The sequence below is a fragment of the Salarias fasciatus genome, chromosome 19, assembly GCF_902148845.1.
Source record: "Salarias fasciatus chromosome 19, fSalaFa1.1, whole genome shotgun sequence".
In the NCBI taxonomy this organism is placed as follows: Eukaryota; Metazoa; Chordata; class Actinopteri; order Blenniiformes; family Blenniidae; genus Salarias; species Salarias fasciatus.
Window position 1 is genome coordinate 13,141,920 of NC_043763.1, and position 25,828 is coordinate 13,167,747.

The window sequence follows — 25,828 nt, forward strand, 5'->3', positions numbered from 1 at the left end:
GTTGCCAATAATAGCAAGGCTGTGGATGAGGAGGAAGTACCGTCGTCAGCGAGGAAGGAAGTTTGAGCGTATTCGACGATATGACCATGATGTCTGAATTTTTAATGTTAAGTTTGACTGCCGACGGGATTTGATTTTGGTTTAACAGTATGAGAGAGGAGCAGGAGGGTGGGGTTAAGGATTTTTCTTGAAACGTGGAGCTGTGACAGTGCCAACATGTCTGCGGATAATATTACAAATCAGTTATCAAGTAGTACTTTAACTGGATGGATTAAATTTATTTTACAGCTTTAGAATGATCAAAAAATGTAGCATAAGTAAGAGTTTCTGCAGTTTGTGAGTAGATGGTCATGGATGCCACTGTAATCACTAGATGGGAAAATTCATGAGAAATTCAGCAGTGACAGGATAAAACAGTCCAGTATTCTGACCCAGGACGAATCCGTAAATGAACAGGAAAGTGGATATTAATTCAGTTTGAATATATTAAATATCTTTCAGGGGCAATTTCTTTAGCTTTGACATTTTAATGGTTGTGTTGAAAAAAAAAATCTAAACTACAAATTTAATTATTAGTAATTGGTTGTGTAATTTCATAAATGTCAGACAAAGCACAAGTATTTTCATGTCTGTAAAAGTTATATTTAAACATGCTGTTGTTTACCAAAATAAAGCTTAAATAGGAAGCTCCTGCTCTGTTTCCTGGACTGGATGTGGGAAAGAAGAGATCCTGAGTGAACACAGATATAAAGGTGATAACATTATTCTGTTTTATGGTTCTTTTTCTATAGACATAGTTAACAGCCAAGCTGCTAAATAAATACATTTCTAAGCTCAATCTTTCCCTCATTTTCAGCTCAATCTCTCTGTATTCACATTTTCATTTGTCTTAAGGTTTTTCCTCTGTCAAAATTCCTTAATTTCAATACTTTGGTTCTTTCTTTTCTTGGCTTTGCACTTTGCCTCCTCCGTCTCAGCTTCCGTCTACCCAGAGGGGAGAGAAAGACTACTTAAGGAAACTTTGTTGAATAATACATGATTGTTAGAACGAAGCCGAGGAGGTTGACATGGATGGAGGAGAGACTACTGAGCTGGATCGAGAGTTTTGATAGCGTGAGAGTATGGAGCATTTATTATGATGAGCTATGAGCTGGTAGGTTGTTTCAGAAGGCGAGTATGGCTTTAAATAAATCTATTAGAGCCAAATGGGAAAACTCTTTAAAGCACGCATTCATTTTCAGAGGCGCACGCCGTCTCAAATCCATCAGCACGAGCAATGTGTTAGTGGTTATTTCTCACTTTGGCATGAGAGGAACAAGCATTGACCCCAGTCTTATCTGACATTTCAGGAAGCAAGATGTGTATGTATGAGCGTCCGTTTATGCAGGTTTTGATCTGACAGACATGAGGGGGTCAGTCCTTCCCTGTAGCCCGGTGAACTCATCAGACAGTGCTGAATTATGGGTAGTGGCACTTTGGTCCCCCAGCTGTCTGACTGCTTAGGGCGCAGTTATAGTGAGTCATTTTTCTCTCTCTCTCTCTCTTTGTCTGTCACTCTCTCTCTCTCTCTCTCTCTCTCTCTCTCTCGCTCACATACACATACACACACACACACACACACACACACACACACACACACACAAATACATCACAGGCACTCCTATACTAACATAGCACAGCCTCTGGACTGCAGGGCAGCTGACATTTAACAGTGGAGGGAAAAGCTGTGAGGGGAAAAAAGGAGCTGTAGCCATGATTGTATCGTGTGCATCAGAGGAGCAATTGCAGCAAATAACACACTCATTTGTATTTACTGTAGTAAAATGGCACACTGTCAAAGATTTAAGGTTACACATTTTAAAAATATCAGGAAAAAAAGCTGTCTGCACCATCTCATTGTTCTATTTTAATGATGTGTTGTGATTAGCATTGATATTACCGGGTGGTGTAGTGGGTCGCGCTCGCCTTGCAGTGCGAACATGGTTTAGGCTCAGGCTAGGGGGGCCTTACTATGAACAGTATACACGTTCTCTCTGCACCGTAGCGAATATTCTCCAGCTTCCTCTCACAGTTCAAAACATGGTGAGTCCACCCCGAGTCCTGCAATATTCAGCTGGGATCAGAAACAGCCGACTGTGACCCTGCGTGATGCTGGATTAGCGAGCAGATCAAATGCTGTTTAGTGCCTTGTTTACTAATAGATGCTAATGAATGCTAACAACACTGCAGAGAAACACCATTTTAAATTCTGTTCTCATATTTTATTTCATTTTTTAAATTTTGATAAGCTTTCTTTCTCTAGTAAGAGAAGTTAAGCTGCACAGTGTTCATGTAGAGGTCTCTGGGTTCTTATTCACTTCATTTGTTAAGATCAGTAGAGATAACAGTACATCAAGCTCTTCCTAGAAATCTTTTTGGAGTAAACGAAAGACTCCGATGGAGATACTTCAGGCTAAAAGGTTATTCATATCGGAACTTATGTACTACTAATGTCTATGTCTGTCTCTCACTGGCACCACACACACTGACACAAACAAAGAAGCTGACAAAATAGGTTGTCTATGGCAAATAACATGGCAGTCCACTGAATATTTGATCAGAGACCAGTGCAGCTTTAATAATTTAGCAACAGGTCTTTGGATTACTCTCGCTCTCTCACTGTCACTACCCTTAAAACTGTGTCATATTGGCATCAGTGCAGTTCCGACAGATGTCTTAAAACCACTGGATTTGTGGAAAATGCCACATAATCAGGGAATGAAGAGCCCAACTGAATCTGATGGGTCCTTTGCAGCAGGGAGGGGTAAGTGTTGCTCCATCTGTGTGTGGCAATTTCACGTATTGATTTTGTCCCTAATGAAGCAATATACAGGCAAATTACATGCTCAAGAGGAAAATATTGCATGTAAACTGGTCAATTACACACTGTAAACAAAATAGGACAAAACAAACGCAATGTTCTGGATGTTTTTCTATTGTATGTAAAGCTCATATTAAGGGTTCGTGTCTCTTCAGGCTTCATCTTTTAATAAGCTCCATTTTTGCATTGCACTACTTCATACATTAAGATAAATGAAATAAGCAAGTTGCTATGGCAATAACATTTACAACCCTCTCATTGACATTATCTACTTCACCGCATACCATAATAAGACACGTCAAAAAATATACATGATTAAATCAGGGATGTCAACTCTCATGTATGAGACAGAAAATGATGTTATTAGCTACAAACCCAGCACTGCACATTTAAATTCAGCATCAGCGAGGAGCAGACTAACTCTGAAATAATGACACTTTATGGTTTTTGGCTTGACTCGCTCCTAAAACATGTGGTATCTAACTGATGCTTCGGAAATCAACCATGAGAAAGAATGCAGTGATTGCTGATAAGAACAGCAATTTTGTGATTTAATGTTCACCGTTGGGCAGCGGTTTGCATTCTCGCTTCACAGTGAGAAAGACGTGGGTTAAAGTACCAGCTGGGCATTTCTGTGTGGAGTTTGCATGTTCTTCCTGTGTGTGCATGGTACTCCAGTTTCCTTCCACAGTCCAAAAACATGCACGTCAGGTTAACTGGTGTTCCTTGTTGTGAGTGTGTCTGGTTGTCTATTATGGATGGATTAATGTTATAATTCCCACTTTTAATGGGTCACTGCTGCAGGAATCAGCCAAAACGCACCATGTACAAATAAAAAGGGGGGAAAAAATCCATCCCCTAACACATACCCCCTTTCGGTTTATTGGAAAACTGCAACATCATGAGGGCCATCTAAAAAAAAAAAACAAAAAAAAACTAAACTATACGGACCTTGTGGTCTTTTTGGTTAAATGGTTGCCAATATAGCCCTGATGTCCGCTCAGCTCGATGTCTCCTGGCCGGCTGGGAAACAAACCGCTTGAATAATACACGGAGCGCGCGGTCGGTCACATGTCGTGCAGCGGGCTCGTGAATGATTTAAAGCTTTTACATCATCAGCCTCACCTCCCTCCTCCCTCCTCCCTCCCCCCTCCCCCCTCCTCCCTCTGTCTCCCACTGATGCGCGGCGCAGCCCGGAGATGCTGCTGCTGATGCTGGCGACCGACTGCAGCATCCGACATGGGCATCCTGTGATCCGGCCGTGCCACAGTGAGTGTTTTTTTTTTTTTTTTTTTTCCCCTCGCGCCACTTCTCTCCTCTCTTCTCCTTCTCCTTATGTTAAACTTGATCAAACCCCGCTTATCATTATTATGTCGCTTATCACAGCCCCACTTCTGCTCCTCGCTCTCCTCCCTTCATTGTTGTCTTCCTTTGTGCAGTTCTCTCTCTCTCTCTCTCTCTCTCTCGTGCGCGATGGCGCATAACGCGGCGGAAACCGTGCGTACTCGTAAAGGTACCGCTCGGCGACACCCCGGCGTGGAGGGGAAATGTCGGGAATCGATCACCCTCCCTTCCTTTTATTTATACGCCTCACCTTAACAGTCCTTGAGTGAGACGGGAGCAGAGTTTTTTTTTAGGGCGGGTTTGGCTTCTCCCACCGGGGCAGAGCTGCGGCGGGTACCGCTCGGAGGGGCGGCGGGGACCCGGCCCGGGGTGGGACGGCTTGTTTAGTGCTCGGTGCAGGTGAGACCTTGGAGTTATGGTGCTGGTGTGCGTTGTCCAGGTGTGTCAGGCTGAGAGAGGGGTAGAAAGTGGGATGCCATCCGGGGAAATATTGTGCTTTTGCTCGGAGCAATGGAGAGAAAAGGAAGCTTTGATGGAAGAGCGTCCCTTTGGCTTTATGCTGTAGTCTCAAGAGGTACTGTCTTCCAGAGTGATATCATCTTTCTAATAATCAAACAGCCTAATGTCAGAATATCTATCTATCTATCTATCTATCTATCGCTTGTGTGGACAAGAGTACTCAGACATTGAAAGCCTCAAGCTGTGGAACTGGGCTAATCCCTAATGGCATGGTCAGACTCTCTCTCTCTCTCTCTCTCTCTCTCTCTCGCTCTCTCTCTCTCTCTCTCTCTCTCCCTCTCTCTCTCTCTCTCTCTCCACCATAAGTCAGGTCTTGTTGTCTCTGGTTTCTCTTTCCCATCCTCACTTGCGATGATGTGCTGTCCGTGGTGCTGAAAACAGCCTTCAACACTCTGCTCAGTAATACACTCCAGCTGGACAACCCGTTGGCGCTCAACAAGTGCCTATTGATGACCATGAAGAAAGTTAATCAGAAATAAACACAGAGCTTGTGTTTGAAGTGCATATTTTTGAGTCTGGGCTTATTGGTTGTCTAAGAATCAAGGATTTGATATTCATTTTTGACTAAAATGTCCCATAGGTGTGAAAGTGAGTGTGCTTGTTTGTGTTTGCTCAGTGATAGACCAGTTCAGGGTGCATCCTGCCTTCACCCATCGTCAGCTGTGACGGGCTCCAGCACTGCACTCTTCTAAGTTGTGTAACAGCAAAAAAAGAAAAGCAAGCCCTGTTATATGATTCATTAGGACAACTCTGGAGATTACATCAGCACACGTTTTAGAAGGAGAAATACACAGTGGCAGCCCTTACAAGAGATGGAACCTAAATGTAGCTCCTCAAAACACAATAGTGGGAAATGAATGAAAAATTTCGGACTTTCTGAAATTCATGAATATCTGTCCTCATTCTACATGGTTTCATCTGGAATTAGGTATATTAGAAAACGGGGTCATGTGAGGGACGCCGATGAACTCTGTCTGACATCCGTCTGGGTCAGACGGAGGTTATGTGGTGGACTGGTGTGCTGATGATAATGCAGAAAACAGCAATAAAAAGCAGAACGATTACGTAACTGACAAACTTAGCAACTGCAGTTTGTCTCCAACAATATTCATCTCTCTCTCTCTCTCTCTCTCTCTCTCTCTCTCTCTCTCTCTCTCTCTCTCTCTCTCTCTCTCTCACTCGGCCCTCAAGACATAGAGGACACAGTCACATGTCGGGGTGTTGGATAGGCTTTAGGTGAAGTGGCGCCTTCTGTGACTTCTTACTGATGCCCTTGGATACTATAACTTGGCACAGAATTTAGTTTAGTTTTAGTTAGAAAGGATTTTATGTGTTTTTTCTGGTTATTGTATTCGAGTCAATGCAGGTTAGTAAAAGCCAAGTGGTTTTTAAAAGACGGACACAGTAAAAATGAGACAGAACAAGAAACAACAAGGAATCAGTAAATATGCGAGGCGTTTAAGGTGACTGTGGCTTCGTTAGTCGAGTGTCTCACAACCAGAATGTTGTTGGTTTGATTCCCCTATCCTTGAGCAAGACACTGAACCCCTAACTGCTCCCAGTGTAAAGTGCTTTTGGTTCTGCTCATGCAGCGTGAAAGTGCTATATTGGTGTAGTCCATTTAATATTCTGTGTAATTGAAACTTTTGAAAAGCAAAATGAAGCTGAATTCATTGAGCATTTTCTTAAATGCTTGATGGAAAGAAACAAACAAACAAAAAAAACCATGACAAAATATAAACAGAGGAAGGGCAAAAGTGAAGAGAAATAATGAGAAAACGAACTTTGACCCAAATTTCAAATACAGTATGTAAAAATACATCAAATACAGAAATAAAATAATAGCTACATTAAAGGACCAATCTCAAATACATAAAGAATAATAAATAAATAAACAATAAGCCGTATACTTTAAGCTTTTGTTTTAATATTTCATGCCTTCTTGTAGCCTTCAGCTTTACTGGCAGAGTCACAGAGAGATGACAAGACAAGTGAAATGACTCAACTGGTGGATTTGTAGTGCAGATGCCAGTCAGCTTTCCACCGCTCATGTAACCTCAGTGGATCATCTGCCTGCATTCTTGATCTTGGACCATCTTAGTTCAAGTTCCACTCGTATCCTGTTGGTCAGCGTCACTGGAAGAGGTGTTTCTTGACGCAGTTTAGCCGTTTACATTTGCATCCCAGAGGTTTTGCACAAGGTTTTCCTCCTGATGTAAACCTCACAATCGAGCACAGCGAACATATGTTTATGATGAATGAAGGCCTTGCATCCAGTGGTGTCATTAGTTAACTCCTGATGTGAAACATTGCAGTGAGTCACGCAGCGAGAACTGGTGGACACGCCAACAGAAGCTCTGGTGTTTATGAATGGTTTGCTAGCCCTCAGCAGCCGCTCTCCATCAGACGCTGACGTCAGTGAACCTGCCTGCGCATGAAGGCTAACATAATCAGAACACACACACACACACACACACTGCATCCCCTCCTTTGTCTCTGTCAGCACACACGCACACACACGCACAGGTTAGTATTTTTAACAGGAACTAAAGAGAAGGAAAAATAAGAGGACAAAGGGGAGTGAAAGAGAGACTCTGGAGGGAGAGGAGTGAGTGGGAGGAAGATGGCCTTGATCACTATCATTACAATGTAACCTGATCTCTGTTATGAATTTGTGACTACGTTTGCTTTCCCACAGGTATATCTGTTATTTGCATTAAATAAGTTTTAAACTACCTTGTTTTTCCATGTAACCTTTTTAATTTTACTTTCTGAACTGTCACACAGCAGTTATGCAATTCAATTCAGTTTTATTTATGTCTTGTAGAAATCAGCCCAGATATTTCAAGACGCGTTTACAAAGAAAAACCCGACATTTCCACAAAAGACTGTGGAATTTGCTATACCTTTAAGGTAATGTCTGCAGTATATTGAGAGAGACTTCAATACTTTTTTGAGGAATAATTTAAAAGGTGTCCACAAATATAACTTTCTTTCTTCCAAGGAAATGTGGGTTTATGGTACCCTGTCATTTCCACTGCTGTATGAAACTACAAGTTTTCACTGTATTTAAAATCACAATCATTGCTTTGTTTGTCCTTTGAGTTTGCCCTATTTGGAAAAAAAAAACAATACAATTTCTCATCATTTTTAAAATCTAATATATAGCAAAGCAATGTTTATCTGTTCCCTGGACGGCCCGAGTCTGTCACTTTGAGGAATCAGAAACGACTACATGTGTCAGCAGCTCCAATCAGATGATCCCTCATAGCAGATCTATTTCAGTCTTGTTTTCAGAATGAGGTGGGGTCCAGAGAGAGACATACACAGGCACAGGTAGACAGAAGGATGCACCAGAACACAGAATCAAAGACGAACTGGAAACCGAAATGAAACACTGTACTGAGTATGGCATAAATCAATATTACGACACGCTTACCAGACTTTTTTTTCCCTCGGTGTGATACACTGGTGTAGTTATTACAGCCAATGACACAGCCTCAGTTTTAAACATTCAGTAAAATAAACAGAAGATAATTCAAACTGATTAGAAGTTCAAATCTCAGTGTTCGAACTTTCTAAACTTAAAGCCAGGAGGGATTTGTCTGCAACTGAGGACTGAGATACAATCTAATAAACATGCTAAAGACACTCCATACAATATTTAGATTAGACGCCTACAGTTGGATTTGTTTTTAACTTTTGAATTGTCATAAAATAAAAAATGAAAAAACTTCAGATGAATTAATAAATTACAATAAATTAATAAAGAACGCCAGGCACCTTGTTTGGGAAAGGGCAGATGAAAATAAAAACAAAGCCCCAGAGACTGAGTGGGAGGAGAGGGTTGCACTGTAATCATGTAAAACTCGGTCCACTCGCAGGAGGTCGTTTGAAGGTAATGTGCAAACGCAAGACGAAGACACTCCACTCGTTCGCTGGTAAGTGGCAAAAGATGACAAACAATTCCCCGCTCCGTCAGAGGAGGAGTGGGAGTGAATGGATCTGTAGTTTGGAATCAGAGGAGGAGTGCGGAGGTTAGACGATGAAGAGATGTGATATATTAAGCCTCTTCAGAGACTGCAGAAAGACAGGAGGGCCTGCAGCGCAGGTACAGATTAGCAAATTGGTTACATGGTGATAATATTGGTTGGGAGCTCGCCTGGCTGTACTTCCTTTTCCATTATGTCTGAGTGTTACCAATATTTCACAGCGTTTCTTCTGACGTCCGCCACCGGAATCAATGAGCCAGCTTACGCAGGCCGAGATGAAAAAGCCACGTCTCAGACCAGACATTTCCTGCTCCTACTTGAAAATGAAGTTAGTGTACGTGTGGCGCTAATCCCTGACAGAGCGGGGCGGCCCTGTCGTTTTTCCAAAGCTTAAGGCCACATGGACGGAGATGCCATAGATATGGCTGGTTAAGCTCAGAGCCAAAGGCAATGACACAGTTGTTTTTATTTATCTTGTGGCGTGGAGCCGCAGCCGGTCGGCTTTAATCTTCCGGCCCTCACTGTGCTGCTTTAGAGGATGATAGACGAGGAGGCAGCGGCCCAGACTGAGCCGGGCCGCCTGGCAGGTCAGTCATGCAGAGATATTGCTCTGGACCCCGGGCCGGGCGCCAGCAGAAACTTTGGATAGACCTTGAGTGTAATGACAAGAGCGATGTACTTATTTATGATTCCTTATAAATGAACATGCAGATTAAGAGCAGTCCGGATATTGGCCCGCCGGTTTGTGAATGAGTAAGTCACTGGTCAGACAGCCAAGTGGCAGAGCCACAGAGGCATTCGGATGAGACTGCGACCAGTTTCAAGACACTAAATCCTCGTACATTTTGCCCAGTATCAGTTTTTTTGGCATTCAGAATATTTACAGTGAGTAGTGAGCATCCCAAGTTTCAGGGCCTTTGGGGTTTTCATCATCGTCATCAGCAGTTTATTCACATCAGTTTTTTTTCTTAATGAATCACAACATTAAAACCTAGAAAAGAAAATTGTAGTTACAAGTTGATTGAAAGATGAACAAGCTGATTTAAAAAAAAATTCATTTAGATTTTTTTTTTTAAAGTTGGAAAAGTAACAACTAGATAATTCAAATGTAACCAGAAAAATCCCACGAGATAAGAAACTACACTTTAAAGTGTTTGTATGTGTTATATATCAATTTACTGTACATATGAATATATATCAGTGACGGTTATGTGAGTCTTGTACATAACTGTCAATGAAATTTATGTAAAATCATTTTTTTTTTTATCATTTTGCCTTTAAAAACATGTGAACCCTTAAATGTTAAGTTGCATCTTTGCTTCTATTAGTCTTGCTGTTTTGTAAGTTGATGGTTAATTTACCGTGTTTATTGTCATTTGTGTAGAATGAACCATGAATTGGCAGTACATAGATTCTCATTATAATTCAATTTTTTTATAAATTGAAAAATCAATGTTCATTAAACGGACATATCATGATACGGCTCTCAAGATGCTGCCTGGGATTTATCTTTTTTAACCTTTACTGGTTTTTAAATCAGTTTTATTAAAGTATTCACAGTTCAGATGCTGGTTTCGAATGTGTCCCCCTCTGGAGGGACACGGATCGGTTGTTTCTCAATTACTGTAATTGCTGTTTTCTTTCCCTTTGCACTGCAGTCATGCTGATCCATAGATTACAGACTGATTAGGCAACACAAGGAGGCACTCTGGAATTAAATAATAGACAAAAAGTATCCTGTTTGGCATTGTGATCTGGAGAACTGACAGAAATATCTGCGTACTTGTTGAAATATCCGTCTAAGTATGGGTTGGACAGACGGGGATCGTGTGACTGATGAGTCAGACAATGAAATCAACCTGGCAGGCTGTATTTTCCTTTTTGTGTCAGATTCATTAGACTTGTCAGATTGGGAAGCTGTGGTCACTGAAGCAAGGCACCGAATCAGCCGGACTGTCACCAAAGTCAGCCGAGCAGGAAAAAATGGATTCAGGATTTCCACTTATCCTTTGCGAAGCCGTCCAATTACTGCTAATGTCAGTGGGATTCGTTTGACACTTTCCTTAGGCAATAAATGTGCTTTAAATATTTACAATACACAGTTTTGTTGAGTCATGTCTTGAGTCGAGGCTCAATTTTTGATAAAAGGTATCTGACAGATTTCTATATTTTAAAGAAAATCATGACAAAAAAAAAAAGCAATTAGCAACTAAAAGCCATACTTATAAATTCAGATTGATAATAATTACATGTTTTGGTAAAGAGAATGTCATCCAGACGAGGTGAAATTGCTAATTACAGCGTGCTGCTGTAGTTGTTAGTGCTCTCACCTCTCTGGCTGGAGGCCTTCCTGTGTTTACGTGCTCTCTCTCCTGTGTGTAAAAAGCACAGTTTGAGGTTCGGTGGTGTTTCTAAATTCACCATCGGTCTGTATATGAGTGAGCGTGACGAACCGAAAGCCTTCTCAGTGTCCGTCCGACCTTTGACCTTGAATCAAATCCATTGCCACGTCACCCTTCTTAAATAAAGCAATGAAGAAGATGGATGAATTAAATTCATGATACAAGACCATTGTTATAAAGAGACGTATTTTGAAAGTAACACCGTCTAGCCACGGATGCAGAAGTACAGGAAGTGCAACAATTAACCGGATTTTGATTTTCAAGTGAATAACTTTCATCGAGAGAGGTGACAGCTCCACCTTATGTGGATGTTAAAACACATGCATTTCAAATGTTTTGTCGAGTTTGCAGGTGAAGGAGCTTCGATCACAATAAAACAGGCAACACAAACAGATCCACCCCTCCAGCAATGTGCACCTTATATGTATGAAATCTTGAGCAACAGGTTCTCCTGTGATGTTTTTGATCCAAAAGAACATAAAAAAATAACAGTATTCTGTAGCACCATGCCACGCTCAACAATAAGGCGTGCCTGAATGAAGTTCGATGTAATTTAAAGGGCCTGGCTGTACTATCTATCACAGTGATTGATAATAACACATTATTGAGTTCATAAGATTGGAGTGTGGACTGCAGGGGCTCTAAGCACTGCTGTGTAACACTCCTTTGAGGTTAGTCTCATAAATCTTAACTAGGAGAGGCATTGTTGGAGCCGTACACATACACACATAAATAATGCACTGTAATATTTTCTCTTTAACACGGGCTGCATCTATTGATTTTTCTGTCCGTCTGTGTGTCTATCCAGCCAGCTCGCTATGGAGCTGCTGATCCGGGGATGGATGACTTTTTCCTCTCAAAGCATCGTTTTGCTGTATTAGTAATATTGTTGCAGAGCGGAGGAAAAATCGAGAAAAATAATTTTGCCAAAAAAAAAAAAAAAAAGCCAAATTTCCCTGACTCAGATGTTTTCTTCTTCCTGTGAGAACAAGGCCAGGGCCCAATGCCAGGTCTGGGTTTTTTTTTTTTTTTTTTTTAATGGGGGGCCACACAGCACCGGCCGGTTGCCAGGTCTGCTCTGAGTGAACCAGAAGAGCTCTTAGCTTTATTAAGCCAATGCAGCTCTTACTGTAAAGGCGATGAGAACTCAATCAGGTGTAGTTCATCCAGCGATTGAGACGGAGGCAGGGGGGCGGACACGGAGACGAGCTTAGTCACGGCTGATTAGACACGAGGATGGATGTTCTGACAGCTCTCTTATCTGGAGAGGAAACACTACAGCTAAGATACCAGAGGTGGTGTTGATGATTATAATGACAGAGATTCAACTATTGATCTGTTTCTGGGAGCGGGTAATGGATGTTTGTTTGGGGGTATAATATTGAAGAAAGGTCTTGTTCTAAATTAGATTGCGGCACAAAGCTGCGTTTCGGTAAATACGGCGGCGGCGGATCGCTCACACGCTGGGAGATGACAGCAATTTGTCAGCGCCTCTCACAGCTGTGCTTTTCCTCGCTCCTTTTATTTTTCCTTTTTAATGCAATTGATCACATATATTTCCAATAGCGCTCTGCTTTGTGATGCATTTGTATTGGTATGATTTGTAATTCCAGTCCAATAGAAAGTGTACCGCCTCCGCCCACGTCCAGTTTAATAATTCAGTAGCTTACGTTGCCACTGGTGCTTTACTCGGTGCTCAGTACAGAGGAAAAGAAGAGCAGGACTGCATCTTGTCCTCTGGGCAGGGAGCTGGAGAAGCTGCCTGTATGTAGTGAACTAATGCACCTGCAATGTTTGTGCTTCTTGCATGCAGTTCTCGTGGTGGAAGTACGCATTCAGCAGGCCTGCATGAGATTTCATCATATTTAGCTCCAACATAATGAATGGGCACCGCATTGTGAGGAAATCTGAAAATCTCCTGTGAGCCCCCAGTCGGTGTTACAGATGTTGTCTGACGCACTGATGACGCATTAATCGTTACTGAATGGGCTATCGTGATTCCATTACCCAGGGAGCAGAGAACAACTGAGCAAAGGGCCGATTTCAGAGATTCTAGGACTTGACGCTAAGCTGCGCCAATTGCCTGGTGGCTCCAGAGCAGCATCGATTCACTCATTTAACTGTGGACCAAAAATGAAACGAGCACATTTCCTGAAATGCCAAATTATTCCCCCACCGTAAAAGCTTTTGACTATTAGGTTTAATATCAAAGTAGGGAGTGCGGAATTGTAACAGATTCTTCGTGGGACTCGTCTCATAACCCTGCTTTTTCACAGGTTAAATGGCTTTCTCCATTACGGAGCAGGAGGAGCACCTGCCGCTCGGCATTGTGCTGCGCAGTTTTGTTGATCTTTGACTGTTCAAACAGCAGCAGCAGGTGGTCACTGTCAAAGAAAGTAGCCAGAAAACAATGAAGGTAACAGATGTGATTGGAGATACGGAGAAATGAGAGAGGCGGTTTCCTGTTTGTGTGTCTTTATCACACACGCCGTAACCACAGCAATGCCGACTACGGCGAATTACTTCAGGTTTAGAGTTTTGCTGAATGAGATTAGATTCGTGTGCAGGTTTCAGTGACTCAGATTAAATCTGTGAAGGTCTGCCTGGCCTTTCACACACGCTCTCTGTTATACCCGCACGTTTATTGATGATATCTTTCCGAAAGATCAAAGCTCCGTCCTCTAATGAAAACCAGATTTGCCATTTTTCATTCTGCTCATCTTCTCCACTCTCTCCCCCGACCAGCTCTCTCTCTCCCTACACACACACGCACACGCAAACGCGTACACACACGGTGATTCGGTTGAGTGTTAGTCTCTCAGCGGGAAGGTTGTAGGTTAGGTTTTGCGTCTCCATATGTCAAAATGTCATTACACAAGATGGTAAACCACAAACTGCTCCCAATTGATGGGTGAGCGTGAGCAGTGGTTTAAAGCACTTTGAGGAGAAGCGGTATATCCATTTACCATTTTGCCAACAATAATCTGAGGGAAGCACAGTGGCAGGATTTCAACTTGCGGTATCAAAAGAAACAAGAAATTAAAAGAATCAGTTCAATTTGAACATTTTGATTGAAATATAACACATTGAAATTAAAAGGGGAACTTTATATTGTTTTATCTTCAATGGTTTGGACAAATCGAGATGTGTGTGTGTGTGTGTGTGTGTGTGTGTGTGTGTGTGTCCCACACAGGTAAAACGAGTTGAAACGTGACAATTTCTGGTTCAACCTTTGAATCCAGATCAGTTTTTGTTGCATATTGCATCAGATTATCATGTGAAACACTGCTGACTATTCCTGTCTTTTTTAATAATCACATGGTAATTTACAGTCAGCAGCAGATGAGACAGCAGCTGTGTCTTTTAATTATAATTTAGGCTTGTTGTGGGAAATGACAGCAGCAGACATTATGTGGGACGTGTTCTGCTATTAAGCAGCAGTTTGAACAAGAATGTTAGAGAGAATATCTGTGTTGTTTAAAGTCATCTGCTTGTAAAATACAAAGTGTGCATTTTGGTGATCGGATTTTAGTTTCTGGAATGATTGTCTTCTAGAACCTGGAGTAAGAACTTCCTGCTGAGTTATCAGTCATTGCATCTATATATGTGTGTCTTTAGCATGCACAGTATGCAAGGAGCTACTTCTTTATGTCAGATATTGTAGATATAGCGTGTTTTATCTCAGTTGTGAGACGGATTATTCAAAACAAATCATCTTTCAAGCTCACTGTAACGCTGCAGAGGCTGGCCTCACCTTCCCTGCTTAAACAGGGTAATTGCAGCCGTCGTTTGAGTGCTGAGGGCGATGTGTGTTTTATCCAGTGACTTACGCTCATTGTTCAGAGTGGATGATCAGTGTGAGTTCGCCGCTCTTAAGAGAGCGCGAGTCAGACTATTGCACTTTGCAACAATTGATGTCTGTAACGCGGTGCTGTTTTTTAACCGCGTCCCTCGTGAGGCTGTTACTCACCAGAGGCGCCGTTTGAAGGCGGGAGAAAAGCGCCACAAATCCTCCTCAGCTTGAACTCTTCTTAATTATTGTTCACATTTAGCGTTCTGCGCACAGACGCAGCTTTTGTTTTCCAGACAGGTGAGATTCATCTTCATCCACATGTTTTTGTTTAGCAGTGTTGACTCCACTAACGTTTCTGTTGTAAACTCAAAGGATTTTTTTTTATTCGTGTGCTGCAGTGTGATGTGAAAGAATGTTTTCTAGACATTAAAAAAAATTGCCTTTGTGTTGCTGGAACTGTGAAAGATTTACACAGCTGGAGAAAAATGAGCCAAATAGTTCATTTTAAGGGTAATTTTCTGTTATTATTTTAAATGAGACATAGAAATATCGCTGCGCCAAGTTGTAACACACACTGTGTTTTGGCATGTCTGAATGTGTGATGTCTATATTGCTGCCCAATACAAAATAATAATAATAATAATTAAATATAATAATATAATAATAATTAAAAAGAAAAACTAGGTTCATTCTCATTAATTAATTCACAAAATAACCCAGGAAGCTCAGCATTTGTATTACTTAATTTTCAGGGGTGAAAGTAACAAGTTCTGTGTAGTATTTCAATGATGTATTTTGAAATTCTTTTTTTCCCAAGTGTCCAAGTTCCAACTAAGGTACCATTAACACCACATGACTTTTTTCCACTGTAGTTCAGTTCTGTTTACTGAAGAAATAACTATTCTTTAATACGCTTTATTGTCTGTTAAGGTGTGTGCTTTGCATGGATATTTCATCCAGATAAGATGAATCAAATGCCTCAAATTGTGAATAAATGGCATCAAAAGGTAACTAGTTCTTGATGGGGATTTTCAGAAGATATTTTTGTGTATTCTCCTAAAAACAGTGCTTTCACTCTGATTCAGCACAGTTTTAGTCAGTTTCCATTTTTTTCCACATCTGCTGTAACTTTTGTGACATATTCCCACAAATCTGCATTTTCTCTGTTGTTTAACAGAAAGTTAGAGTTTAATGGAAGTTGCAGACACATGGAGTAATCACAGCCTGTGATTTGCGGATGACGTAACCTTAGATCTAACTGCATCTGTCAACAAATACACACACTTAAAGTCAACTAAAGTAAAGTAAACATACTGAAATACGTTCAAATGTTTAAGGTTCTGTCAGAAAATGAGAAATCGGAGTGGATCGAGTTGAGACAAGTTTTGTGCCAGAGTGTGTACACACGTGTGTGCATGTTTTCAGTACAGCTACCTTCTGTTTAATTCCCTTGAGTGGAATTTTTCCATTAGTATGAGAGCATTTATGCCGTTTCATGTTGGTATCATTTGCTCAAAGAAGCCATTTAGGATCAGTTTTGTTGAGTTTTGGCGGAAGTATATTCCAGCTACACATATTACCTTTCCTCTCTTCTAAACAAAAGAGGATGATTTAGCGTCCGCCGCTGTCGCTAATGAGCTTGGCTACTATAGCAACAGGACCACTGGGAGAGGGCTGCTAATTAACGGCTTCCGCGTTCGGGTTATGCTTCATTTGTGGGCAATTGTGTAAAACATCTCCACCTTTAGGCGCCAGTGTCTTGGCATGTGTTCTCAAAAATAAGCTTTTGTTTCATGAATAATAGGGAGCGGCGTGCTGTGAAATGCTGCAAAAATAAATCTTCCCACCTTTGTCTTCCAGATAATGTTCACTCTTGCCATATGGAGAAAAACTAACATGGCGTACCACTGAATGGGCACAAGCGGCAAGACAAAGGCTGATCCTCTTCTGTTGTTTTGATAAGGAGTAATTCCTCCTCCGCCGGGCTCCGCACAACCGACCGATCGCTCACCCTAAAAGGAAAAAAAAAACCCCACCAGAGCGCCTGTATCTTGCTCTTCTGCCTGACCTTCCGCCCTCAGGATGAGTGGCCTCGCAGGGAAGCTGGACCCTCGCAGGATACAATGGGGCTCGGCGTGGAATACCTTTACGTCCCGCGTCCTGAGGACCAAACCTGTGGAGTCCATGTTGGACTCGGCCATGATGGGCACCAGCTCCCACGGCACCCGACTGGCCCGGGTGCTGTCCACGGTGGACCTGGTGTCGCTGGGCGTGGGCAGCTGCGTCGGCACGGGGATGTATGTGGTCTCGGGGCTGGTGGCGAAGGAGATGGCCGGTCCAGGGGTCATTGTGTCCTTCATTATCGCTGCCGTAGCCTCCATCCTATCAGGTGAGCTGATACCTTTTCTCTTTTGTACCCAGAGTGACAATAACTACAGCTTAAAGGTTACGGCCATTCATATCACCAATAAACCAAGAGTCTTTTAATAACGATGCAATTATAACAAGGGCAAAGACATTACAAGGACAAAGATATAATACGAGAGGCACTCGGGATATCTGAGAACTGCCTTAATGCTCCTATCAATACTTTTAATTCTGACTCACGTGTCTCTTTGCCGCACTGCCCTCTCCATCTGTCCCGAAGGCGTGTGTTACGCAGAGTTCGGCGTGCGTGTGCCTAAGACCACGGGCTCGGCCTACACGTACAGCTACGTGACGGTGGGCGAGTGCGTGGCTTTCTTCATCGGCTGGAACCTCATCCTGGAGTATCTGATCGGCACGGCGGCGGGGGCGTCGGCCCTCAGCAGCATGGCCGACTCGCTGGCCAATCACAGCATCAGCAACTTCATGATTTCACACATCGGGACGCTCAACGGCCTGGGTGAGTGGGGCAGGAAGGGGGGATGTTTCAACTGGGCAAAAAAGTAAGACTTTTCCACCCTTTTTTTATGGCTATAAAAAAGCAGGACTTCTCTTTTTTATTTTTGTTATTACCATATCTTTCATACAGTAATAAAAAAATAAAAAATATCTTACATTTGTGTGATTCCTTTAACATGGTTCTCCAAGTCTGCAGTGAAAATGGATCAGGCTGATGGAGTGTAACACTAGATGACGTGAGTGCATGTGATGTGTGTATCTGGGTGACACTGCCTCGCAGGCTCTTCCTGTTGCCCTCTGACAACCTGGTCACATGACTGAGCAGCTGTTCCTCGTTCTCACGGAAAGTTCCCTTTTCCTGCATGTGATAAAAGGCCGTCCACACCCGCTGGAAAGTGTGGAATTTAGCTTAAAATAAACCTGGATGGTTTCCAGACATGCACAGCCTGGGTTATTGTTAGAATGTGAGTTTTAATCTGTTTGAGCTTCACTCCGAAAAGCTCAAAATCTAATCATGATCCTGCTAACCACTACACCACTGTATGACCTGCTATCAATACCTCTGGAATAGAAATCATTACTCTGTCTCCTGATTATTTACAGTTATGCTTTCTGATTATCTGTCTTCGTACTGATTGCAGAAGGATTGTAAAAGCAACATTCAATTAATGTTTAAGTGATCCATGAAACTCTTGAATTATTTATTTCCTACTTAATGTATTAATCTATTAGAGGAATTCACAACACTCTGTGATCAGATTTTGTTTGTGAAGTTTCTCTGTATTTCATTATACTTCTAATAGTTTTCAGATTTAGGTGATTTTTTTTTTAAATATTTTTGTAGAAATGGTAACATCAGACATTTTCCTCAGGGAGGATTTCCACACTGTGCCCCATGACACACAGCTGTGGTCTTGTGTCAAGTAATGGTAGTATGTTCTAGTGAAATGCCAGAAATCTTAATGTTTTTCACATTCCACATTGGAATCCATGATGAAATCAACTCTCCTCACATGTTATTCAGAGGCGTCGCCCTCATCCCCGGATTTTTACTGCCGCTGCACCCTTCCCATGAATACACATTAATAAATAACACAGTACTGAAAATTCCCGATTCAATTTCTTAAATGTGAGAATTTGTTTGAAGCTTTATACAATTTGGCAAAACTTGAAGGCATCCTGAGCGGTTGATGAGCTTTTTCTGTTCTTTTGTGGCATTTTTTTTTTCCCCTCAGAGCAGTGAATCATCTCATTAAATCTGTAGGTTTAATGATAATCTTCCCTCAAGCGCTCAACCTCGACCCGTGTGTCACCGCTTCAGGCAAAGGAGAGCAGTCGTACCCTGACCTCTTGGCGCTGCTGATCGCCCTGCTGGTGACGGTGATCGTGGCTCTGGGGGTGAAGAACTCGGTGGGCTTCAACAACGTGCTGAACGTCATCAACCTCATCGTGTGGGTGTTCATGATGATCGCCGGGCTCTTCTTCGTCAACGGAGAGAACTGGGACGAGGGGAGGTTTCTGCCCTTCGGCTGGTCGGGGGTATGCACACACACACACACACACACACACACACACACACATAGAAAACATGGCTGCGATACTGTCAGGTGCGTCGGCCATAATCTCTCTCACCTCTCCCCCTCTGCAGGTGATGCAGGGTGCAGCCACTTGTTTCTACGCCTTCATTGGATTTGATATCATTGCCACGACGGGAGAAGAGGCCAAGAGTCCCAACACCTCCATCCCGTACGCCATCACTGCCTCACTCATCACCTGCCTCACTGCCTACGTCTCTGTGAGTTCGCTCAGAAACGACACGAGCAAACACTCCACTAATCAGGTCTTAGGTGTGTTGGAAAACACTTTTAAAACAGTACAAAAATGCAAAATGTCATCCTCCTTACAAAAACTAAACAGGCATCTCTCACAGATGATTAGATATTTTTGGCATGCACGGTGTGCCACTGAAGCGAGATTGTTATTTTGGATCGGTGGCTCGAGTGGTAGAACATTAAATCTTTCTTTTACAAAAAAAAAAAATGTGGGAAGAAGGTTGGCTGTAATCTCAGTACAGTTACTACATTTTTTTTTTTTGTAATTTTTGGAACAAATGTGCGATCTCTTCTTTGATTTATGAACAAAGCCATATTTCACTCCATGTTTCGATCTCCGCCCTGTTTTGTGGTGAAAACGTGAAGATCTATATCTGCTTGATTTATTACTGTTCTTTATCTCCACGGCTGCGTCTTTAAGCGTCCCGTTGTATCAGTTTACTTATGAACACAGAACTATAAATCTACCATAAATGTGAAGTAATCTAATAACAGAAAGAATGAAGACGCTCTTCCTGCACTCCAGCTGTGTGGGCGTGTTTCTCATCTCTGATCTTCACATATGCAGCCTTTAGCCTAATGGGTGCTGGATGGTTGTTGCCATGGGTGCCCGGTAGCAGCAGCCTATCAGAAATGAGAACATTTTCAGCATTGCTTGGGGCAAAGCTTGCATCAACTTCAAAATTTAAAGACTTTTATTTTTTTTCTTCAAATCATTCATTCCTTCGATCTTCCTGTCTCCCAGTCAGACTTAGTCCTCCATATCACCCCGATCCTCTGCTCTACAGTCTATTTTATCTCCCTCTGACTTAATCTCCATCTTTCTTTGATCAGTCTCGCTCTTCAGGCGTCTTCAAATAACTTTCCTGCTCTGTTAAAGATGCTGAAGCCGCTGCCGTTCAAAATGAACACAATGCTTCACACACCTCGGTGTGATGTTGGATTTTTTCTGAACATGCAACAGTGTTTTTTCCATCAGTCTTCGTTCTCACTTTCTTTCTGTGAGCTGTGTAGCAGTGGCTGAAACATTTCTAACAACTGGAAAAGTCAGTTCGTTGGAAATGTAACTGCACATCGCTCTCTAAATCAGGATGGTGGCTGAATGTAGCAGAAGCAGCTCACTTCATGGTTGATACACTGACACTCATGCAGATCTTAACCTAACAATAAATATATTAATGAACTCATAATAGGTAGCAAAATCAAAGCAGATGAGATAAACTATCAACATGCCGACAGATTCTTATAAGGAAATCTAACTTTAATAATTAAGATCATGATCCGTCACACCAGTGATTCCAGGTTCGGTCTGTCATAGTTCTGATGCCGTCAGGAGGACTGAGTGAGTTTAACGTTAATGAAGCGCTCCTTATTTAAACAGATTTGCAGAAAAGTAACCTCTGTAAATCTGGATGAAACAGAAACAACTGTAATCATGTTTTTAATTGTTTTATGGCAGTCAGTCACTAATGTATTCCAACCAAAAGTAGTGATGCTGAAATAACTTGATAACACATTATCCTCAACTCTCCAGTGTCTCTTTGCACTCTGTCCTCAGTGTTTGTGAATTATTGTGTAATTTTCTTGTCGATTCCCTCGAGTTTTCTGTTTATTCATTACACTGTTGTGTTTCTGTTGTCCTCCTTTGGTCCTTCATCTTCGTCTCCTCGTGTCACACACCTGGGTCTTGTTCTTCTGCTCTTCAGTGTGTTTATGGCCACGGACTCCTCCCTTGTTCTGATTAACCCCTTTCTTTATGGTTCCAGATGTGGCTCTTTCTTTCTTTTTTTTTCATTCTTGTCCTTGCCTTCTTTAAAGTTCACTTTTTGTTCTGGATCACTCTTCCTGTAACCCTGACATTTACCGCATAGCTTTTTTCTCACACGCTCTTTAACAGGGCAGTAAGGCAGAGTGTTACCCTGAATGATATATTTCGGAATTCATCAGTCGCTGTGGGTGGTCACATGAAAGCGCAGACGGAAAATTAGCTGACAGTGAGCTGAAGTGGGCAAGCTGGGCTCCGGTTGTGAATCAGCTTTGCTCTCTCAAACAAATACTTTCCCCAGGGACTGGCTTTAGGACTCCCCTCAGATCGGTGTGGTCCCCACCGGCTGCTTCAAACACGCTGTCAACCGGCCCGGACTTGATGAAGGGTTAAAGTGCACCCGGTTACTAGAGAGGACATTGATCTCTCTATCTCCCTCTCTGGACAGAGATAGTCTTTTTTTTTTTTTCATTTCTCACTCTCTGTAAGCTCTCCCTGCAAATCTATCTCTCTGCAGCACAGTGTCTGTGACAGATGGGCCTGCATGATTCAGGAAAAAGGGATCACACACACACACACACACACACACACACACACACACACACACACACACACACACACACACACACACACACACACACATATAGACCATTTCTTCTGCACGTGATGTTATGTGGAGCATTCTAAACACTCTGCATGGTCGAGTTATAAGAGTGTATCTCAAAATGTATCAATATTAAAAGTCTAAATGTTTCAGACCGTTCTACTTCAAGGAGGTTCAACCTTTGTGGGATAATCCTTTTAATACCACTCTGACGCTTGACCTTCGTGGAGTTTTTTCAGGTCGTCCCAAATGACACTAAATATTCAAATACTGCAGCGCTCGAATTAAAACTTCACAATGAGAGCTAATCAGTAGTCCAAGGAATAAACTCGTTCTGTAGCTTTCGGCCACATAAAGATTTTTTTATGGAATTTTTCCTATTAAATTTCGGTTTTTCAAAGATAGATATATTTGTGTTTCCCTTCCAGGTTTCTGTGATTCTGACTCTGATGGTGCCATACAATGAGATTGACGCCGACGCCCCACTGATGGAGATGTTCGCCGTGCACGGCTGTATGTTCGCAAAGTACATTGTGGCGGTCGGATCCATCGCCGGACTCACTGTATCCCTCCTGGGTTCCCTGTTCCCCATGCCCAGGGTCATCTACGCCATGGCAGGGGACGGCCTTCTCTTTAAGTCAGTGCACACAGCTCTGTGTTGTTTTCATGTCATGTAAATCTAGACAATCTGTGTCTGAGTGTGTGGATCTTTTTGTGTGTGTGTGTGTGTGTGTGTGTGTGTGTAGGTTTCTGGCCAACGTGTCTTCCTACACTGAGACCCCCGCTGTAGCCTGTGTGGTGTCGGGCTTCCTGGCCGCCCTGCTGTCCCTCCTGGTCAGTCTGAGAGACCTCATTGAGATGATGTCCATAGGAACCCTGCTGGCTTATACTCTGGTGAGTGGGCGTGAGTGATGGCGAAAACCAGCGTGGAGGCATGCTCACGCGTCTGACTCACAGCATTATGTCACTGTGATACAGACATTTATTCCCAGCATCTTAACCGAAGAGGCCATCTGTTGTCCAGTAACAGTTTATATATTGGCATGAACAGAGTGAAGGTGTGTTTTCCGCACCACAAACGGTCAAGTGTTTTGGTTTTTAAAATAAACATCGTGTGTCTGGTGCTTCTCTACAGGTCAGTCTTTGTGTTCTTCTGCTGCGCTACCAGCCGGAGGGCGACATCCACGGCTTTGTGAACTTTCTCTCCGAGGAGCAGAACAACAAAAAGAAAGAGGGGGTTCTGGCCGAGTGTGAGAAGGACGCCTGCTCGCCGACCAGCGAGGCCGACGAGTACGGAGGGGCGCCCACCAACACCTGCGGGGCCAAAAACCTCCCGTCGCTGGGCGACAACGAGATGCTGATCGGCAAGCCGGATAAAACGGCGTACACCGCCAGCCACCCGAACTACGGCACGGTGGATATGACCACGGGCATCGAGGCAGAGGAGTCGGAAGGCGGGATGTCCCGCCGCCTCAAGAAGCTGATCGGCCCGCGCTATTACACCCTGAGGATCCGACTCGGCCTCCCGGGAAAGATGGACCGGCCGACACAGGCCACAGGGAAAACCGTCACCGTGTGTGTGCTGCTGCTCTTCATCTTTAACTTTATTTTCTGCTCCTTCATCATTTTTGGTGAGAAGAAGTTAAAAAAATCTCTTTCAAACTTCCTGTTTAATGTAGACACACAATCATCCCCTCTGATGGTTTGTTTTCCTTGCTGAAGGAGCGAGCAGTATCGGAGAGGGCCGCTGGTGGGCTCTGCTGCTGTTGATCCTCCTCATCCTCTTCATCGCTCTGCTGATCGTCATCATCCTCCAGCAGCCGGAGAACCCAAAACGGCTGCCCTACATGGCGCCCTGCGTGCCGTTCGTACCTGCTTCGGCCATGCTGGTCAATATCTACCTCATGCTCAAACTGTCCGCCATCACTTGGATACGATTCTCGATCTGGTGCTTCGTGGGTGAGTGAGCGAACTTCACCATCCTCTCCAATCCGAAACGCGCTACACGACGGGATGGCATTATTTCACTGACAGATGGCTGCTGACTGTGTTTTTTTTTTTTACTGTTTTTAATCTGAAACAAAAGGGCTTTTCTTTAGAATGCTCTTAAAAATGACTAATTTGTAATTTTGCCAGTCGACTGAGTAAATTCTTTTATGCGGCCGCGAAACAGGGAAGCCTCATTTTTCTGACATGCACTGCTTCGGTTTAGTCTAATAAAAAACTGTCTTTGTCCTGCTAATTAAATCCTTGATGTCTTTATAGTTTTGAATGCTTTAGACTGATGTTCAGCAGAGATTACTCTGTTTACACACACACAAGTGAGTGTGTATTTAGTCTGTGAGTGGAACTGCTATTCTCTTCTGACTCACTCAGTGGGATGAATCGTCTCTAAGTTTATGGAGAGTTTTACTCTTACTTTCTAAACTTGGTCAAATTAACTGTGCCTGTTTTATAACCTGCTTGTGTGTGTGTATATTCAACGTTTGGGCGACTCTCTCCTCAGGTGTCCTCATCTACTTCGGTTACGGCATGTGGAATAGCACGCTGGAGATCACCGCCAGAGAAAACGAAGTGCACGCCTCCACCTATCAGCGCTACGACCAAGGCGTGGACGAAGGCTTCTGCGGCTTCGAAGACGACTTCTACCCGCCGGCCACCGACGCCTGGGGCGCGCCGGAGGCGGGGTCGGGGCTGACCCCTCCGCCGGAGGCGAAGCCCGAAAGCGACGGGACGCCGTCGAAAGGTGGAGGGAGAACCGTTGCCAATCGTGCCCTCGCGGAGGAGGATCCCATGGATTTCTGAAGGGACAGACTCTTGTGTTGCCCTGAATGTACTGCCTTGTCTGCTGCCTGGGAGAAGGGTGGGGGGGTGGGGGGGGGTGGGGGGGGGGGGGGGGGGTGGGGGGGCAGAGTGTGAGCGCATGGACGGTTGAGTGTGCGCGTGTGTGTCTGTGTGTGTGCATGCATGCATGCATGTGGGTGTGTGTATTTGTTTGTGATTCTAACCCTTGGGCTAGATTGTTTTGTAGCGGTGGAACAGTTTTTCTTTCACTTTACTTTACCAGACGTGGCTCCTCCTCCCACTCCCACACCGACGTGGGCGTCAAGGTCATGAATGTCTCCACAGTCACTTGTTATTCACTTACCGGAGTCTGCATCCCACACACGGAAAGGCCAGATACAAAAACTGCAAATGTAGCAAGAGATAAAATGGCATGTGGGTCACTTTTTTTTTTTAACCGTTTCTGTATCAGAGTTACGGGATACAGGAGAGGAGACGGTGATGAGAAGGGACAGATGAATCAGCACCTCCCTTCGTTTTCTCAACACACACTGACAGGAAGGTGTGAGGCAAGTCCGCGTGACCTGTGTTATTTTCACCAAGAAAACGCCCACACGCAACTGAAAATTAAAAATAATGCGTAGATGTTTCTCCTGAGCCCTAACATCTAGCCCAAGGGACAGCAAAGTGGATTTGGAAAAGGGTGTTGATGTTTTCTGTCACAAATAGTACTTGGACTTTGCTTGCAATAGTGCCTTCATCGATTGTGTGCGTACGTTAGGTTATGATTACGTGTGTTTTATACTTTTATTTTGCCTGTGTCTGTGAGAGGGTGTACGGCGCGTGCACCGAATCTCCACCTCTCCATCGACTCTCGCGTGCGTACTTGAGTTTAAAACGTGGTTTTTTTTCACTCTACATGCGTATTTATTGTTTTACAGTTAGTTTTTTCGTCCCACTCTGCATGTCACTCAGAATCAATTCACCTGCAAGCAAAATAACTGGCGGTGCAGCTGAACACATGCTCGTCACTGGAACAGAAAAGAAGAG

General features: G+C 43.2%; 1 protein-coding gene across 1 annotated transcript; it reads left to right on the forward strand.

Moving 5' to 3' along the window:
* Positions 1-4,031: 4,031 nt before the first annotated feature.
* Positions 4,032-24,859, forward strand: slc7a14a (solute carrier family 7 member 14a). Its single transcript, XM_030116425.1, has 10 exons — positions 4,032-4,129; positions 16,771-17,299; positions 17,558-17,794; positions 19,115-19,332; positions 19,442-19,588; positions 22,423-22,631; positions 22,741-22,888; positions 23,130-23,625; positions 23,717-23,953; positions 24,501-24,859. Exons 2-10 carry the CDS (start codon positions 16,993-16,995, stop codon positions 24,797-24,799), a joined length of 2,298 nt encoding a protein of 765 aa, XP_029972285.1. The 5' UTR covers positions 4,032-4,129; positions 16,771-16,992; the 3' UTR covers positions 24,800-24,859.
* The last annotated feature ends 969 nt before the right edge of the window (positions 24,860-25,828 follow it).

What these genes read in the sequence shown, in the direction of transcription:
- slc7a14a (XM_030116425.1), top strand. Translation starts at nt 16,993, where the DNA reads ATGAGTGGCCTCGCAGGGAAGCTGGACCCTCGCAGGATACAATGGGGC. An exon ending in TGCCCTTCGGCTGGTCGGGG is followed by an intron (nt 19,333 to 19,441) that starts GTATGCACACAC and finishes CCCCCTCTGCAG; the next exon opens with GTGATGCAGGGTGCAGCCAC. An exon ending in GGGGACGGCCTTCTCTTTAA is followed by an intron (nt 22,632 to 22,740) that starts GTCAGTGCACAC and finishes GTGTGTGTGTAG; the next exon opens with GTTTCTGGCCAACGTGTCTT.